At 38.0% G+C, this 17,622-nt stretch overlaps 1 protein-coding gene across 9 annotated transcripts in view; it reads right to left on the bottom strand.

Moving 5' to 3' along the window:
- Positions 1–17,622, bottom strand: part of CACNB2 (calcium voltage-gated channel auxiliary subunit beta 2) — a 426,320-nt gene that overhangs the window by 254,009 nt on the left and 154,689 nt on the right. The window contains exon 1 of one of the 9 annotated variants that reach the window (XM_045003338.1): positions 4,248–4,344. The exons of the other annotated variants lie outside the window; for them this stretch is intronic. Within the exon in view, the coding sequence (XP_044859273.1) occupies positions 4,248–4,328 (81 nt within the window). The 5' untranslated portion in view covers positions 4,329–4,344. Of the gene's footprint in view, positions 1–4,247; positions 4,345–17,622 lie in introns of those variants that run through there. 9 annotated transcript variants of the gene reach the window in all.

Here is a 17,622-nt window from a genome sequence, read left to right as displayed (position 1 = left end):
CTTTTCTCTTTTTTATGACTACACGTGGAGACTGTTGTCCCCAAGTACTAGCAGTAGAACATCAAGTAGGCTCCGCAGCTTTCAGCCTGACACAGAGCCAAGATCTGTAGCCCCCTGAGGGCTTGTGTGGCTCACAAGGCCAGAGAAATTTCAGATGGAGGAGAATTAAATATGGAACACTGGAAAATCATCTTATACCTAGAGTCTATGTGAGTTTCCAAAAGCTGCATTTCTCTTGTGGAAAACTATAAGGTGTTTATTTTTTTTAAAAAGTGTCAAGGAACAATAAAAAGGCTACATATTTTGTGTTCACTGTAACTGGATAAGTGACCTATTGTAAACTAATAAGATTTAGCATTAGTATTCAGAATTCAACAGCATCTTTACATTTATAAAAAGACACACCCCCACACCCACACACCCCCAACCCTCTCAGGTAAGACATTATTTTTTGGAAACTTCAGCCACACACAGTAAATGTGCTATACCTTGTTCCATAATTGTAATCTAAGTGCCTTTAGAATCAACATAGAAAGACAAATACAAAAATGTTAGAAGACTTTCAAGGTTCTCTTGCTGCAGCACCTCATCCCAACTCAGCTGACAGAATCACGCCCATTTCTCTGTAATGGAGACTTTGACCCCAGAAGTGCCTTCCCCGCAACCTCTCACAAAAAAGACAAGTTCCTTCACACTCAGATATAGAAGATGATGAGCAGTAATAATGAAGATGTCAGACAGACTTCTCTAAATGTGCACTGGAAGTCGACTGGACTCAATTCAAGGGAATGACTCTTCAGGGCTAATTAAAAGCAAACATTCTGTAGATCAGTGACAGAGCATCTTTACGGAATCATTAATAAATTAGATGACAACCATGCTTTTACATTCACTTTATCAGGATGAGCCTTGATTTCCTCCGTCCCCAACAAGCTCCGCAAAACTCACACTGCAGTGCTAGCAAGATTTCTGTTGCAACATTCTCATAAACTCTAGGAGTTAGAGATGAATACATTATTATACAGCTTAAAACTGGGGTTTCACATTTCAGATGGTTCACAGCACTAGTTCTAGCTATCCTCAACACCACTAAAACAAGTTTGGACTTCAGAGGAATGAAAAAGGAAAGATGTATCAGAACAAGGCAGTTTTATGGTAACTCAAGGGCTGCCAAGCTTGACAAAAACGCTGTTCAAACCGTTAGAAAGCTGACAAATTCCCAACTTTCACAGGTGCAAAGAATTCACTTCTAGCTCTTGAGATTTTTGAGATAATGGGCCTTAAAAGAGTCACTGCTCCCTCAGACCAACAGTGCTGCAGTGTTTAGCATTGGTTCCAAGATCAGGACTTGTGTAACTTTTGATCCCTAAAACATGTAGCAATCATTGGAGCAGACATCCAGTCATACAATTTCAAGCTTTAAAAGGGGAAATATTAATTGTAGAAGTAGTAATCATTCAAATGAACATGAAGATATACAAACATAACAGGGTCTCTGCTTTGCAGGACTTGTAGTCTGGGAAAAATCAAACAGTACAGGGCAAATGCAAATCTTAAGGAGTAACACGTTAAGACTGATTCAACAAAGTACTTAAACATATGCTTAAATTTCAACATACCAATTGTCCCATGTGCTTAAAATTAAGCAGGCGGGAGGAGGGATAGCTCAGTGGTTTGAGCATTGGCCTGTTAAACCCAGGGTTGTGAGTTCAATCCTTGAGAAGAGCATTTAGGGATTGGTTCTGCTTTGAGCAGGTAGTTGAACTAGATGACCTTCCAACCCTGAGGCTCTATATGATAACATGTTTTGCTGGAGTAGGGCCTAAATTCTGTACACTGTGCTCATGGTTCTTGGGCCACCAAAATTTACACTGACTTGAATGTAGGCTAAACTTCTATTGGGACAAATAACAAACTCACTGCAAGCTGTAGGTGCTCAGCCCCTGTCAGGATTTAGCCTAAGAACTTTGCCTGAGAGTCTGATCTTGCTAGATGCCTTCATTTCCCACTGACAATAATGCAGGATTTAGACACACTGTGAGGTCTATACAAGATAACCTTTTAGCTCTGAAAATTTCTTATTACTTGCCTGTATTGGCAATAGTGTGTTAGTAATTGCATATTTATCCTCATAAAATATTGATTTTAAAATAATTTGATACTTAGTAGGCCATCAAGATATACCTCTGCCTCTTTACCTATAAATGTAAAAATCATTTATTCAGCATTGATTAGGAAGGTGATGAGGAGCAGGGGAATGTGCATGCCACAAGGAAAAGAAGTGAACATACAGTTGAGTTACATACACAGTCTTTTTCAGACCTATGAATCTCTTTCTCTTCCCTTTGTGTCTCCCTTTCACACACACAAGCTCTATTCTAAATGGTGTTTATGCAGGTATTATCTTAATTTATCAATCCAGCTAAATTTTGGGAATGTTTTTGAAGAAGTGAAAAAAACGCAGAAACCAGAGATAATACTGAATGGAAGCCAAGCAGCTTAGATACTGCATATCTGTCCTTAGAGTTTACTCTTATTGTCAGCACATATGATGCCATTTTTCCCATTTTCAGGTTAGGTATTTGTATAACAAGATGAATTTAAGAATTTTAACCAAAACAATTAAGGTTATAAAGGTCTATAAAACTTGTTTGAAAGGGCTAGTCCCCTCAAAAGGTAAAACACCTACATATCAGACAACTGTAATGAGTACTCAAGCTGTCATCCTCTTACAGTGATTGCTTACAACATTTAGTTTCCAGTTGTAGACAACTTCACAATTACAATGAATTTGGATTTCTTGAAATAATACACAATGAAAATAGATCGGTGATTCTTTGCCTATTGGTTTTATTTCTAATCACTATTTTTCCTTTTGGTATGATGAATATTCTGAGAAAGGAAGATAATCTGCTACAGTTTCTCCCACTCCCAGATGCCTAATTTGGAGCTTTCCAACCTGAACAACAGCAGTAGCTATTATAAATACCTATAAAACTTAGACAATAAGACTTATAGATTGATTCAATAAAGAGAAACATATTTCAGCAGTTCTTGTACTGTATGTCTATACTGTGGAACACAAACAAAAGTAGTATATCAACCATGTTTAAATATAACCTTGTACATTAAAATGTATTTTGTTCATTTCAAAATAACCTGAAACTTAAAAGAGCATTGATATCCATCATGTAGGTGCTATATAAAAGATACAGAGGTGTATCCTCTCAGGTGACCATGCTCTTTACTACTGAATGTTCCAGGCATCAGATGCAGGGCCGTGTAGCCTTGGGTAATACAAATGAGTCAAGTGATTAGGGATTTTTTTAGATTTCAACCTCACCAAGCCAACTGCAGAAAACCTAAAACCATCTGAATAGAGGTTGACATGGCAAGGTTTGTGTGAAATCAAATAATTTTATGTACTGCTTATTCTGTACAGCTTGCTATGCACTGACAGTATTATATAATCATATGTGATTAGGTTTACAAAAGGTCATTGTTACTCTAGAAATGGATTTCTTATGTTACATTTTTCAATGCCTAATCCTGGTATTTGATAAATAAATTAATTGCAAGGGGTGAGGGAAAGAATGTTTCTATTTTTAAATAAAAATTAAATAAGGAAAAATGTTCAGAAAGATGTTCCTGAACACAAAAGTTTTTACCCAACAAACTCAATCTCCGTATATAGGTCTTCGCTACAACATATCAGTTATTTATGTGTTTGGAACCAACTCCTATGATTTATTTAAAATGCATTTTAAATACAGGGCTTAAATATGTCATATAAAAACTAGAATTACAAACCACACACAGAGTAAAAAATAGAAATGAAAACATGATTAATTAAAATGGTTACTCTAGAAAGATTATTTTTAATTCTTACTTTTAGGATGTGGCCCTTTACCCTCTCAAGTCCATAGGAGTTTTGCAATTGATTTCAATGTAAGCGGCACCAGCTCTGTACTGTGTAGAATTAGGATAGAAATTTTCTGCTGAAGAGCTCATAGCAACATTAAACGAAGAAAATAATCAGTAAAAATATTTAGAATTTGGGTAATGGTCATAATTCTTTAAAAATATCTGTAATTTTTAACATTTTAATGTAATGTGTTAGTATCTTTCTTAAAAGAACCACTGAACAATTATTGTACCAATCCAATTTTTCAATGTTCCTTGTCTACATTTCACATATATATGTATATACGCACATTTTTAGAGGTTTAGATAACTTCTGTACTTACCCAGGACACATTTTTTCCCTTGGGTGTTTTTAGCATGGCAACATGCAGTGCTGAGATGACCAACAACAGCTCCACCAGCATGGAAAGTCAGATGAAGAGATATTCCAAATGTCTTTGTTACCCAAATGTATAAAGTCCCTTAGCCTGGATGATACAAGCACACTGAGCATCAGGCAAAGTAACAATAAAAAAAGCCATTTTTCTTCTTAAGGTATTATCCAGTCAGACAGAGACAAATATCTCTGTAATATATAGAGATATACAAATATATATATTCAGCTGCAGAGATGTGTGTACTTTTGTACATCCATCAAGTCCAAAAGTTGACTCTTCTCTCAGAAAGCTAAAAACCTAAATTCACAAATCTCTAATATCACAAATGCAGTCCTCCTTCTGCTGTGAAAATACAGTGCCCGATTACTCACCGAGCTTTAATAAAAGCTTTGAGGCTAGAGCTTACAAGAGAATTAAGACAAATACTGGAAGCATCTAGCATTTAGAGGACCTTGAAGAGATAGTTGGTCGCTGGTGGCATCATTTAAGAGCTACTGTGCTTGAATATTTCCAGGACTCTTCAGAAGGATAATAAGAATTAGATCTCAGTTTCAATAAATAATGTATGCCAGCAGGTACAGTATACCTATTGCTACCTTCTGCGCATTCTCACTACATAGCGTCTGCCACTGCTGCTTCAGAGACTCATAGTGCACCTGTTGTTGATGTGACTCCACACTGAAAGCCTGGTAGCCTAACAACGAATAACATTTGTTTAGAAGATGAGAGAGAATCCCCAGAAGGGAGAGCAAGAGCTGAAAATCAGTGTCCCTGCTTGTTCCTCTTTGTTTATCTGCCCTTCTGTCCCTTTACTTTTACCTCCTGTCAATCTAGATTACGAAGGCAGATTCAGGCTAAATTTTGCAACTATCAGTACTGATTAGTGTGAGTTGATTGAAATCGGATTATACAGGAAGACCTCTGCCTTCTCACTCAGCAAGCAGGCCAGTACCATTTGAAAACCATTTATGCTTCACCTCACAATACCACAGCATTAGGAACAGTCCATTTAAAGATAAACAGTGCAATATGAGTAACCCAGATTGTAGTTTCCTTTAAAAAGAGAGGCATTTTTTTCAGCAATCCCTCTTTTAATAGCTATCGAATATATAGCAGAATGTCTCAAATCACTTCCAAATGGACAAGTTAGCTAGAGATTTTGGGGATTCACAGGAAAGCACAGTATGTCAAAATTATTATTAAGTTGCTAACATTTTGAATATATCTGATCACTACTACCCATATGGGATATGGAACCAAAATTATGAAAAAAGTTTCTGAATAACAATGTAAAGCATTAGTCCTGAAAACTAATGTGAGAACTGTAGTACTTTATTGCCTGTGTCTATACAAATAATAAAGCCATAAGAATTGATGTATATTATTTCAAATAATTCTAAATTAAATATGCTACTATGCAGGCTGACGGAGCCTTATTTAAATGCAGTGGCATTACACATTTTCAGTAATTAACCATAGAGAACATAGAATGCTTATTAAGTACAAAATTAAGAACATATTATAACATTATAGTGTCACAGGATATGGAAATATTTCTCTTAAGTTCACTATAAAATCCTGGAATGAATGAAGGAAACAAAATCTAAAGTAGAAAAAGAAACTGCTGAAATGGAACACGCAACCAAGTGAGATGGTGAAAGAATTTCAGAACCAAAACAAGGACACAATTATGCAAGATTCAGTTAAAAAATAAAATATATGGAAATATACCTATCTCATAGAACTGGAAGGGACATTGAAAGGTCATCAAGTCCAGTCCCCTGCCTTCACTAGCAGGACCAAGTACTGTCCCTGCCATATTTTTTTTTTTTGGTGCCCCAGATCCCTAAATGGCCCCCCTCCAAGGATGGAGCTTACAGCCACCCTGGGGTTAGTAAGCCAATGCTCAAACCACTGAGCTATCCCTCCCCCAGTTAACTGACATCTAGCAAATGCATGAAGGAGATGCAATAGAAACATTCAATAATGGAGTAGAAGATATAGATCTGATAAGATTTGCCAAATAACTTCACATTAGTATTTACTCAACATATATATCTAGGCCTTGATTCCACAATGCACTTAATCATACGTGTAGCTTCAAGCATATTCATTTCTTGACCTGTGCAAATACAGGCCTTTCACATTTGGTTAATTCCAGCATGTAGATGTCCACAGGCTGTTGCTAGGCTAATTTTTAAATTAAATTAAATTTATTTATTTAGGTTGTATCCTTCCAGGATGCCAATATGAGCCTTGTTGCTGTTAAGGCAGCTCTAAAGAACCATGTGTCCTCTGTATGTGGTAGCCAGAAAAGTTGAGCTCTACTGTCCAGGACACAAGAGGAGTTATGAGCAGTTCTTAGTTTATGTTCATCATGATGTTGAACTTCTCTAGAACTCTAGCCCAAACAGGATAGGGAAAATTCTGTATATACAGACTGTGCTTACCTGGATGGTGTCCAGCACACTTAGATGTTTTTAAAATGATTCACTCTAATACACACTGGAACCCATACAGGGTATCATTAACAATTATAACCTATACTCAGTGGGGACAACATCCTGAAAGAAATCTTTCCTGAACCCCCTCTTCTGGCCTTCAAACAATCCCCAGCCTATCAAAGCTCATCAGAAGAAAAAGAAAATCACCCCACACACTAACTCAAAGAAGCACTGCCAGAACAGATGCAAAATCTGTAGATATATCCCCACTGCTATGATGACCAACACACCCAAGACACACATTTCAAGATCAATGGGCCCTACATATGCCTCTCTCAAAATGTGGTATACCTCACCCAGTGCATTAAATGCCCCAACAGCATCTATGTGGGTGAAACCAGACAACCACTAAGCTCCCGAATAAACTCACATAGGAAAATGATAGAAGACAAAACGACCACATAACCTGTGGACAAACACTTAACAAAATGATCACTCAGTCTTAAGAGAAATATGCACAACACTTTCAAAAGACAAGCCTTGGAGCTTAAATTCATAACTTTGCTAGCCACTAAAAATCATAGACTGAATAGAGACACTGGATTTATGCTTATTACAACAATCTATAACACACTTAACGCACCCACCCAGCAGCCTCCCCCCCCCTTCTTTCCTTTCTCCTCTGTGACTGAAGGGGTGTTAATTGGCCACTTCACCTTGAATGGTTCCTTGAAATATGTGTTCAATACTTATGCTAAACAATCTGCACTACCTTGTATTTAGCTGAAGAAGAGCTCTGTGTAAACTTGAAAGCTCTCACCAGCATATGTTGGTCCAATACAAGATATCACCTCACCCACTTTGTCTCTATTATGATACAGTCAATTGTATCACAGATGAAAAAAGGGTTTCTAATCTTTCGAGAAGGATTAAGCCAAAACGTAACTTGTGCAATGCAGAAAGAGATAAAATGTAGTACTATACTTTGGCTGACTGATATGTTAGCTTTGGCTGTGTCAGTCATGGGATTGTACGTGTTTTACAGAAGAGGAAATTTTCTTAGGAAGCAGCAGATTTAAGTGATTTGCTTCAATGCACCTCTCAGACAAATATATCTGTAAGCTGTGTTTGCCACTGCAGAGGCATCCTTTAAAAGAACATATAATTTATGAAGAAAAAGTCCATTTTGTCCTCCATCTTATAAAAAGATCTGAGTTGCACTTTCAGAACTATACCCCAATATTTCATCAAGCAGAACTACAAAATCCCTGAATGATGCTTGCAATAAGTGATGTAACTTGATCAGGTAGGATCTTTGACAGACATATGTAGTCTCTCATGACCTGTATTCACCTTGCTTGTTTACACAGGCCTTCAGATTGGATGCAGAGGTCTTTCGTCGTCGTCTTCTTCTAACTGCTCCTCAGCATATGACATACAGAATACCTTCATCCTATAAAGTTCTAAGTGCTAACTCTAGCACTGATTTTTACCAGTGGGATCCTCATTCCCACTTCAATGAGGCACACATCAGAAATGACTATTACCTCTCTGCTAATCTTGCCTATAGTAGAATCAGTTGCCAACAAAACATAAACCAATCCATCATGTCATATAAGGTTACCAGATGCATAATGACAAACAGAAGTTCAGGCTTTATATAGTTAACATGAATACTGCTCCTCCTCTGCCTAGACAGGTCTGCTCTGTGATGTTGCACTCCATATGATTTTATGAAAATATGCTAATGAGTGTGAATATAATGTAACTGGAATATGCTTCACGCAAAAGGTCTCTTGTAAGGTAATGATTACAAAGCTTATAATCTACTGAGTGTGTTCAACCCATTTGTATGAATGTATCATTCTTGTATCTGAAACTAGGAATATAAAATACAACTCCGAGGTCCTATTGTAGTTATTCAAAATGTGGGCTGAGTGCTGGAGACAGGAGCACTTCTTAAGCTGTTTTCAGTTAAGCCTGCAGCTTATGGGGGACGTGGTTCAGACTTGGATCTGTGTTTGCAGCAGGCAATCGTGTCTGGCTCAAACAAGGCAAGGTCCCAAGCTGGCAGGGAAAATGGGTTCAGAGGTAGTCCCGGCACATCAGGTGGCAGTTCCCAAGGGGGGTTCTGTGACTCAACCCATCACATGCTCCTCATCAAGTTATGAGTCATTTGGATTTCTGATAAGTCAGTGTAATGGTCCCTTGCTCTAAAGTGGGTTGGGAGGCCTCTCTGGCTCATTGCGTGAGTCAATAGTAGTTGGGCTCGGGCCTTACTGGCCAGGGCTGAGCAACGAGCAATCTATAGCTCGCAGCCTCCTGGCTGGGGAAGAAAGCAATTAACGGATCCTATTAGTGGCAAGCAATCCCACCACTGAAGCAAACCACTGAAACACGTTGCCTCATTTCCCAGCAGCACAACTGAATCAAGGTCTGGTTCCCCAGGGCTACTTCCAACCCCACTTTCTTACTGTTGCTCTGTTGAGCTGGTGCTCCATCTTGTCACCTCGCAGTCGGGCGGCAGCTAGTTCAGCCACTGCTCGGGGTCTTGTGTCTTCTCCAGCAGCAGGGCGCTGTTCTGCTCGGGGGCTGATCCAGGATCCTACAGAAGGCTCAGCTCTCTGGAAGAGATGTCTGCCCTCTCCAGTCGTCTAGCACCGAGTTCCAGAGCTCTCCTTTTATACTTCCTATCCCACCCTCGCACTTCCAGAGAGAGGGGTGGTGCAGATTTGGCTCCACCCACCAGGGAGAGTGTAGTGGTCCCTCGCTCTCATGTCCACAGGGAGGCTACTGTGCCTCACTACAGTCAAGATAAACATTAATTGGAACAAATCCAAGGGATAATTCTCTCTGTTCTGCTCAAAGTCATAATAATCATCATGGGTCTTTCCATAGAAGTCTACTAATAATATTGAATTGGGAAACTGGATAGCACTTGTCCTGAAAACAATATGGTAAATATTCGTCCTTTGACAATAAAGATTAAAATTCACAATGAAAGGCAGAAATAGCTAAATCTTTGTGAAAAAGCCAGTACAATTAAAATGACCACATGTAACCAAACTAAACTGCTTAACTAATAAATTCCCTCCATATTTTAGGTAACTGAACCTTAATTATAATAAAAATTACTTTAAAGCAGCTCTTAAAATGATTAGACCTGATTACACTCATACCAGTTAAAAACAAGTGTAACACTACTGACTGCAGATAAGTTAGTTCGGATTTACAACTATGTAAGTGAGAGCAGAATCAGGCTCTTCCTTGTCTAGTGACAAGTGGGTGGAAGAGTACACACACAGATGGAAGTTAAAGGAGTATGGCAATCACATGCCTCTTCTTTTATTAGTCTTCCTATCAGAAGGGAAAATTGATAACATATGGTGTAAGCTTCTGCAAACTCCCAAAACTGTGGGCCTTCTCCCACTGGTCAAGGGGGGGAATAGGCTTTATGTGCTTCTCATTTCCAGAAGCGGAGATTGCATGAGCCAATGTAATGCCAGTCCTGAATGGGGTAGTTACCAGATGGAGGCATTATATGTGCTTAAGGATGTCCCTGGGTGAGGAGGAATATCTTGTTTAAACAAGGATCAATGATCATGCATTCAAATCTTACAATGCTTTTTAAAAATCAGGTACGTAATCTTTAGGCCTTTTGTTGCTCACTGAAATGAATTTCATTCTCCACAGTATTTCCCACGAAAGAGGATGCACAGGCAACAACTTTCAAGGAAAAAAAAAACACCACAAAAATCCTAGCATGGCCAAACTCTATGTAGGCACTTTTACCCTAAACTATAAGTCAAACTTTGAGCACTTCAGCACTGCCCACTGATGTAAGCTGTTTTTTTACTGATCAGCACTTGTAAAACTGACATTTGCCCAGCTCCTTAGGGCATACTTTTTTCCTGTTTGAAGTACATATTCAGATACATTATATTTTTAGGCCCAGTTCCAAAAAGGGACTTAGGTATTGCCCTACTGAGCCTTACACTGTCTAACCTTTAGCAACCCAGTGGAATCCACAAAGGTTAGGTGCCTACTTTCCTTTTACAATGCATGGGAAGAAATAGGATGCACGAAGGCCAGATGCTAGGCAGGGAGCACCTAACCTAGCTACAAGCAGATGCAAATGATTAATAGATTCCAAAGCCAGAAAGGACCATTGTGACCATCTATTCTGATCTCCTGTGTAACACAGGCCACAGAACTTGCCCAAAATAATTCCTAGTAAAACTTCCAAACTTGATTTTAAAATTGTCAGTGATTAAGACTATCACTATGATAAATTGTTCCCAGGGCCGGCTCTAGGCACCAGCGTTCCAAGCACGTGCTTGGGGCAGCCCTTTGGGGCTTTTTTTTTTTTATGCACTTCGGCGGTGGCACTCCGGGTTTTTTGGGGTTTTTTGCTTCAGCAGCGGCACTCCAGCCCTCCCTTTTTCCCCCCCATCCTTTTTTATTTTTTGCTTGGGATGGCAAGAAACCAGGATCCGGCCCTGATTGTTCCAATGGTTAATTACTCTCACTATTATAAATGTACACCTTATTTCCAGTCTGAATTTGTCTCGCTTTAACTTGAAGCCTTTAGATCATGTTATACCTTTCTCTGCCAGACTGAAAAGAGCCATTGTCAAATAGTTGTTCCCCATGTAGGTAGTTACAGATTGCAATCAAGTCAGTCTTTAACCTTCTTTTTGTTAACACTCTCACTCAATGATGAGTCTACATTTACAATTAAATATTGAGACCTATCAGTTATACAACTTTTAATGGATTTAATGTGTGCCATGTTATTTTTATATTAGTTTTTTTTTTAATCAGAGAACTTGGTACCACATGATAACTGCCTTATAGAAGCCTAAGCATGTCACGTCAACACTATTACCTTATCAACCTAACAATCTCATCGAAAAAGATATCAAGTTAGATTGGCAGGATCTATTTTCCATAAACCCATGTTGATTGCCATGAATTATATTACCCTCCTTTAACTCTTTTTTTAAATGAGTCCCATATAAGTGCTTCCATTATCTTGCTCAGGATCAATGCCAGACTGACAGGCCTATAATTAACTATAAAAATAAACACATAATAAATGAGTCATCTCATTTATCCTTTTAAAAAAACTGGCTCAACATTAGCTCTCTTCCAGTCTTCTGAAAATTCCCTAGTGTTCCGACAAGCTGCTCAGCCAGATCTTTTAAAACTCTTGGATGCCAGTTATCTGGATGTGCGGATTTAAAAATATCTAATGTTAATAGCTGCTGTTTAACATCCACCTGAGATACCAGTGGAAAGGATAGAGTCTTATCATACAATATAACTACATCATCTGTTTCCCATCTCCTCCTCCTATTTTCCCAAATACAGAACAGAAATATTTATTGAGCACTTCTGCATTATTATTGAAAATGTTACCATTATAATCTAGGTATCTAGGGGACTTTCAGAGTGAAAATTTAGTTGCCTAGAGATTTTAGGCATCTGCAGTGTTAAGCAGCAGCTCAGTGGGGACTGGAGGATTTCAGCTGCACCTAAATTTTGGACCTAAGTGTCTGTATGCTTATTGTTTATGGCATATTTGTCAGTTAATTTCTATTGAATAATTCACATTATATTTATGCACCTCATATCAGAAAATAATTATCAGTACTTATCTTATGAATACATGTTCACTGTATGTTGATATGGCAGTACTGTTTTCATGTTAAATATTACTACTGTGTATATTCCAATAATATATCTGTAAACTACACCTCGCAAAAATACATTACTGACCATCCCCATACTCGTCAATTAGCAGCATCAAGTATACCTAGGAAGGAGCCTCAAACAAGTGGATTCTTGGGAATATCATCTTTTGATGGCCCTGTATCATATGAAAATTCTATGTGGCAGAAGAACCACTAGGAGGCAACTCATGACTGAATTCCCCTTCTTCAAAGGTCAAGCTCCATAAAATGAAACCTCTATACTGGGCCGGGAAAGGGAAGGGACAAGACATTAAAACACATAAAACAGAGGCTTTATTTTATTTTTATTTTATTTTTTCAATGTAGAAAGTCCTGGTTGTACTTAGAAGTGCCCTGTGCAAATCAATGAATAAGAGAAGAGTTGTTGGCCTTCTCTAAAAAGCTGCAGCTAAGTATTTGCATGATTGCATGCTGTGTACTTATACAGATAAAATGGCATCCGCTGTGAATGAACATTTGTATTCTCTGGTAAAGATATATATTTCCATGCCACAATTGAATGTCTATGAGGCAAAATTTTAATACAAATAGAATGGCCTATTCCTGACCTAAGCAACTTATTTATGGGACTAGCTAGATAGATGGTTCATAAATGTTAAAATAGTCACCACTGCCTTATTTTATAAAGGACGTCTAAAGACATTTCCAAAACCACATACCTAGCATAAAACACTCCAAAATGTCTATCCACTATAGAGTTAATGTATCATATGCAATGTATGTGACTCTTATTAAGTTTACTCAGTGCTCAGATGACAGCTGTTCCCCCTATTTAGAGAATCCAAGAGCCAGGTATTCATGAGGAATTTTCATGAAGTAATTTATCTTAATTTTAAAAGGATTTTGGTTTGAAACAGAAGAATCAAAGACAACGGTTCTTGCTTTGGTCAGCCATAAATATCTTCTAGCTATTGAAACTATTATATAAGTTGGTGGTACTCCTGAAAGGGATGCAACACCAGATATAATTTTCTATTAGAACCATGGAATGCAACTGTTTTCATGAACACAAGTTATAGAATGAGACAGAGAATCTCATTAAGCTGTTAGAGAGTTTATCTGATTCAAATAAGCTTTGTCCAGATATGCTAAATAAACCCATAAATTTTATAAATAAAGTTGATGGTAATACTAATTATTTAGTCTGAAGGTTAGATAGCACAATTGTAAAAACAGAACTGTTGTGTTAGTACCTATTTAAGAGTCATCTGCTTTACAACCTCTATATTGTCATAAAGCCTAAACCATTACATGATAAAATCTGACCCTTCTTACTCTATTAAACTCCGCCTCATCCAGACAAGCTGAAAAACAGCTGGCATTTGAGTTCTCTCCATCTGAGCTGCTGCAATATTAACTAATGTTCACAGAAGCGCTAAGCACCAGCTGCTTTAGGTCTGCCAGATACATGCTCAAGTAACAGATAAAACTCATTCTTACATACACATGAATTTACAGCTATTGAGCCTTACTTTAGTTGATTTTTTCTGCAATGCACCAGAGTCCAAAACACTACATTATAAAAAATTAAAGCTGCAAAATCTAGCACTCAAAAAGTCATGAGACAACAGAATTAAGGTTTCCTGTGTGCATATGTATTATACACAATCTTTAATTACATGGTCACATTTTTTTTCCACAGGACATCAACCGTATCAAGTTCCACATGCAACCTTAATTCTGATATTTCTAACTTTTGAGATCAACACTGAATTCCAATAGAAGTAGAAAACTACAGATAGCTTAAGTTCAAAAGAAAAAATTAAAAATGGCTGATTTAAATTAACATTTCAGTGATATTTTAACTCCATAATGTCTTTAAGTAAACAAAAGGTACAGAAGAATGCTTAGGAGACTGTGAGGAAGAAACAGATTTTAAACTCACCTTGTGAGTGTCACTTAATAAATCAAGTTTGGAAACAGATAAGAGAGGTAGAAAAGGTTACATCTTGACAGCCCCAAATGGAAGCCCTAAATAATTTATCAGGTCTTGGTGTAAAAGTAATAAAAAGCATCAGCTATCTATTCTCTGGCTCTGGTATTCATAAAATAAATGTGTGTTTTCTTCTCTCTCAATGATTGGTGTGAGTTTGGGAAATGTTGGTAAATTAATTTATAGAAGGTTTAAGGAACAACTTTTATAAAATATATGGGAAAGAAAATATAACAGTTACACTATAAAGCCTTTTCTACTGATGTTTTTGTATACCTGCCACCTCCTACTTGTCTTTACCTTTGATAAATTACATAGTAATTTGATAAGTTGCATTTCTGTGTACCTATGGTTTTGAATAATTGCATTAGCATTGGTTTGTATGGAATGGTATAATAGCGAGAATGTTGCCTTCTCATCCTTACATTTTTCTGTTATTATATGTCTTATGGTTACCCCACCCCACCATAAGCACTCATTACCATGACAACTTCAACTACTGATTATATGCTAAAGGAAGTTATTTAATATATTTATGTCATTTCTTGTGTTTTAGCACTTACAAACAAGGACAAAGTACAGTATGACCAGCCAGCTCTAAACAGATCTACAGAAAGAACCCTATGGACCACAGCTTGAAAACTGCTGGTTTAAAGTGTCCAATTAAGTGAGGTTTTGAGAAGGAAAGGAGTTGTTGCAGTACAATAGGAAATCATGAAAATCCATTAAGTAAGAAAGTTCAGTGTGTTTTATTTACCTATATAAACTCTTGGGCTGCCAAAAACAATCCAATTTAATCAGGGGTATTGAATTGGAGAAGGTCTGCAAGTTGCATCATCTTTAGAGCACTGAATTAAATGGTCTTTTAGCAGGCATGGCTAGTACTACTACTTTTGAATTTGATGGATAATATTGTCTGAGAATAGCACATGCCAGAAGGAAATGCAGTCCATCTCTCTGCAGCAATCCGTCTGCCCTTGGAAGAAGTGTTAAGACTCTGAAGGGAGTCACAGCCTCTCGTCAGCTGGAAGTATGGGGACAGGGACAGTACACTTTTGGAGGCTGGAAGTGCAAACATGGTAGGATAGGAGAATTCTTACAGCTTCCGTGGCTTAACAGAAGCCTCATTATCCTCAACAGCCCTCAACATCTGTCTTATGTTACTATATTCTGATTTCTGGGTGCCAGTTTCTTTGGGCAGAACTGAGGGGTAACTGCTTCTTATATGCAGACAAGGAAAAATACAAGCTAATGGGAAGCTTGTTTTGGCACCCTCGCCTCGCTCTGCTCTCTCCAGTCTCCTGCCTCATTGGGAAGAGGCAGCATTATGGGAGCCTTTCCCCTTTGGGGCAGCAAAACCTGCTTTTTTTCTTTAGGCCTCTTTTTTTTAGAAGTGTCATTAAGTCAGAAGACAAGAGGCAGGGAAAGGCAATGCAGTGAGTGCAGAGGCAATGTTCATCCCAATAGTGGAAGGCTCCCTTCGCTCAGCCTGTAATGCAACTTCCAGCCTGCTTTTGGAAATGGCTTCTATCCGAACCCTAAAGCAAAAAAGCAACCCATGGCACAATCAAAATGTGTACAGGATGGTAACATTTTATTTAGGCAGAATATATAAATGCTGGGTAAATATGAACTGCTTTTTGTTCTTTTTGAGGAGGAAAAAGGAAGGGCCTCATGGCTTTTAGATTGATAAGTAATATCACAATGGATTTGCTCTTGCATAGCAGCAAATTTGTGCACCTCTTATGTCCTGTTTTGGCTGCATTACGACCCATGATTCTCAAGCTACTGTAAATTCCCTATCTGAACAAACAGACTACAGTAGAAGAGTTGTGCCAGGAGGCTATAGAGATACTTCTGACACCCCTTTTACACACATTACACATACACAATATATTTGCTTGGGTGGAGATTTCTGTGGGAGATGCATCCTCTGCACAGAAATCTACTAGAAGTTACTCAAGCCCTAGTTCAGTTAATTGGTTTGGGACCCAGGTGATTTCTCTTTTTTGGGTGAGACAAGTTTCTTTTCAGATAGTAGTAGTTGGCACCTTTCACCTTCCCCTCTCTGAATCTTAATGGGCAATAACAGCTCCCAAGATCTAAAAAGAAATGTTTTCTGACAACCAAGTCTTACTGGAATCCTGGATTCCACTGATGCAGATCATTTCCTCCTGGATAATTAAATAGAAATATGGGTAGTTTTTTACATTAGTTGTTAACAATTTTTCAGTTTGGAAAATACTCAGAGGACACAGCAATGAAAGAAGGCACTCTGAGATTAGCTAAATGGTGCCAAAAATCAGTTTCTCTTTGGCTTCTATCCTGCTTAACCTATACATCAGGAGTTACTTATTTGTTTTTATGGGCAGAATCCAGAAAGCAATTAGGTAATAATTGGAGATATACCAATCTCCTAGAACTGGAAGGGACCTTGAGTCCAGCCCCCTGCCTTCACTAGCAGGACCAATTTTTGCCCCAGATCTCTAAGTGGCCCCCTCAAAGATTGAATTCACAACCCTGGGTTTAGCAGGCCAGTGCTCAAACCACTGAGCTATCCCTCCCCCCTTTAATATAATTTCTCCTTTATATTATAGATTTTTTTTTTGCTCTATTTTAATGTCAACGTTATGCAGCTTCTTTTTTTCAAAGTTACTACTGAATCTCTTTTGTACTGCACCCTAGATGCTTCTTAGGTATGTGAGACAACACATGTCCTCTACAGACTGTTGCAAATAGAGAAACTGTCCCCAAGTAGTGAAGCTGAATGTATGTAATTCTTTAATGTGCTTTTAATCTTGGAGGATGCAAGCACATATGTTAAAGTGCCCGCGGGCTGTGTTTAACATGTGTGACCATCATTTAATCAGCAAATCACTTTAGGTCTCCCTGACCTTGCAGCATTACAGAACTCAGATTTATACATGGATGAACTGTTCTTGAACAATTTTCTATGACTAATGGGCACAAACTGGCTTTTCTTTACCATCAGTCATGCATGTTTTCTTTCTACCCATATTTTGCTAGCAAATCGATTTCTTACGACCTGCCCAGTGCAAGTCTCTATTAATGTTAGAGATGTCCTATGTTGCCTTTACAGACATCCTAAGAAAGTTGCGATTTCTTCTATAGTCGTGTCATTTTTCTGATGGAAAGGGAAGCATTTTCATTCAGTATTCCTGTGCCAT

Source organism: Mauremys mutica, chromosome 2 (genome assembly GCF_020497125.1).
Source record: "Mauremys mutica isolate MM-2020 ecotype Southern chromosome 2, ASM2049712v1, whole genome shotgun sequence".
NCBI lineage: Eukaryota > Metazoa > Chordata > Testudines > Geoemydidae > Mauremys > Mauremys mutica.
The sequence above is the reverse complement of the archived record's forward strand: the minus strand, read 5'-3'. Positions and strand labels throughout refer to the sequence as shown.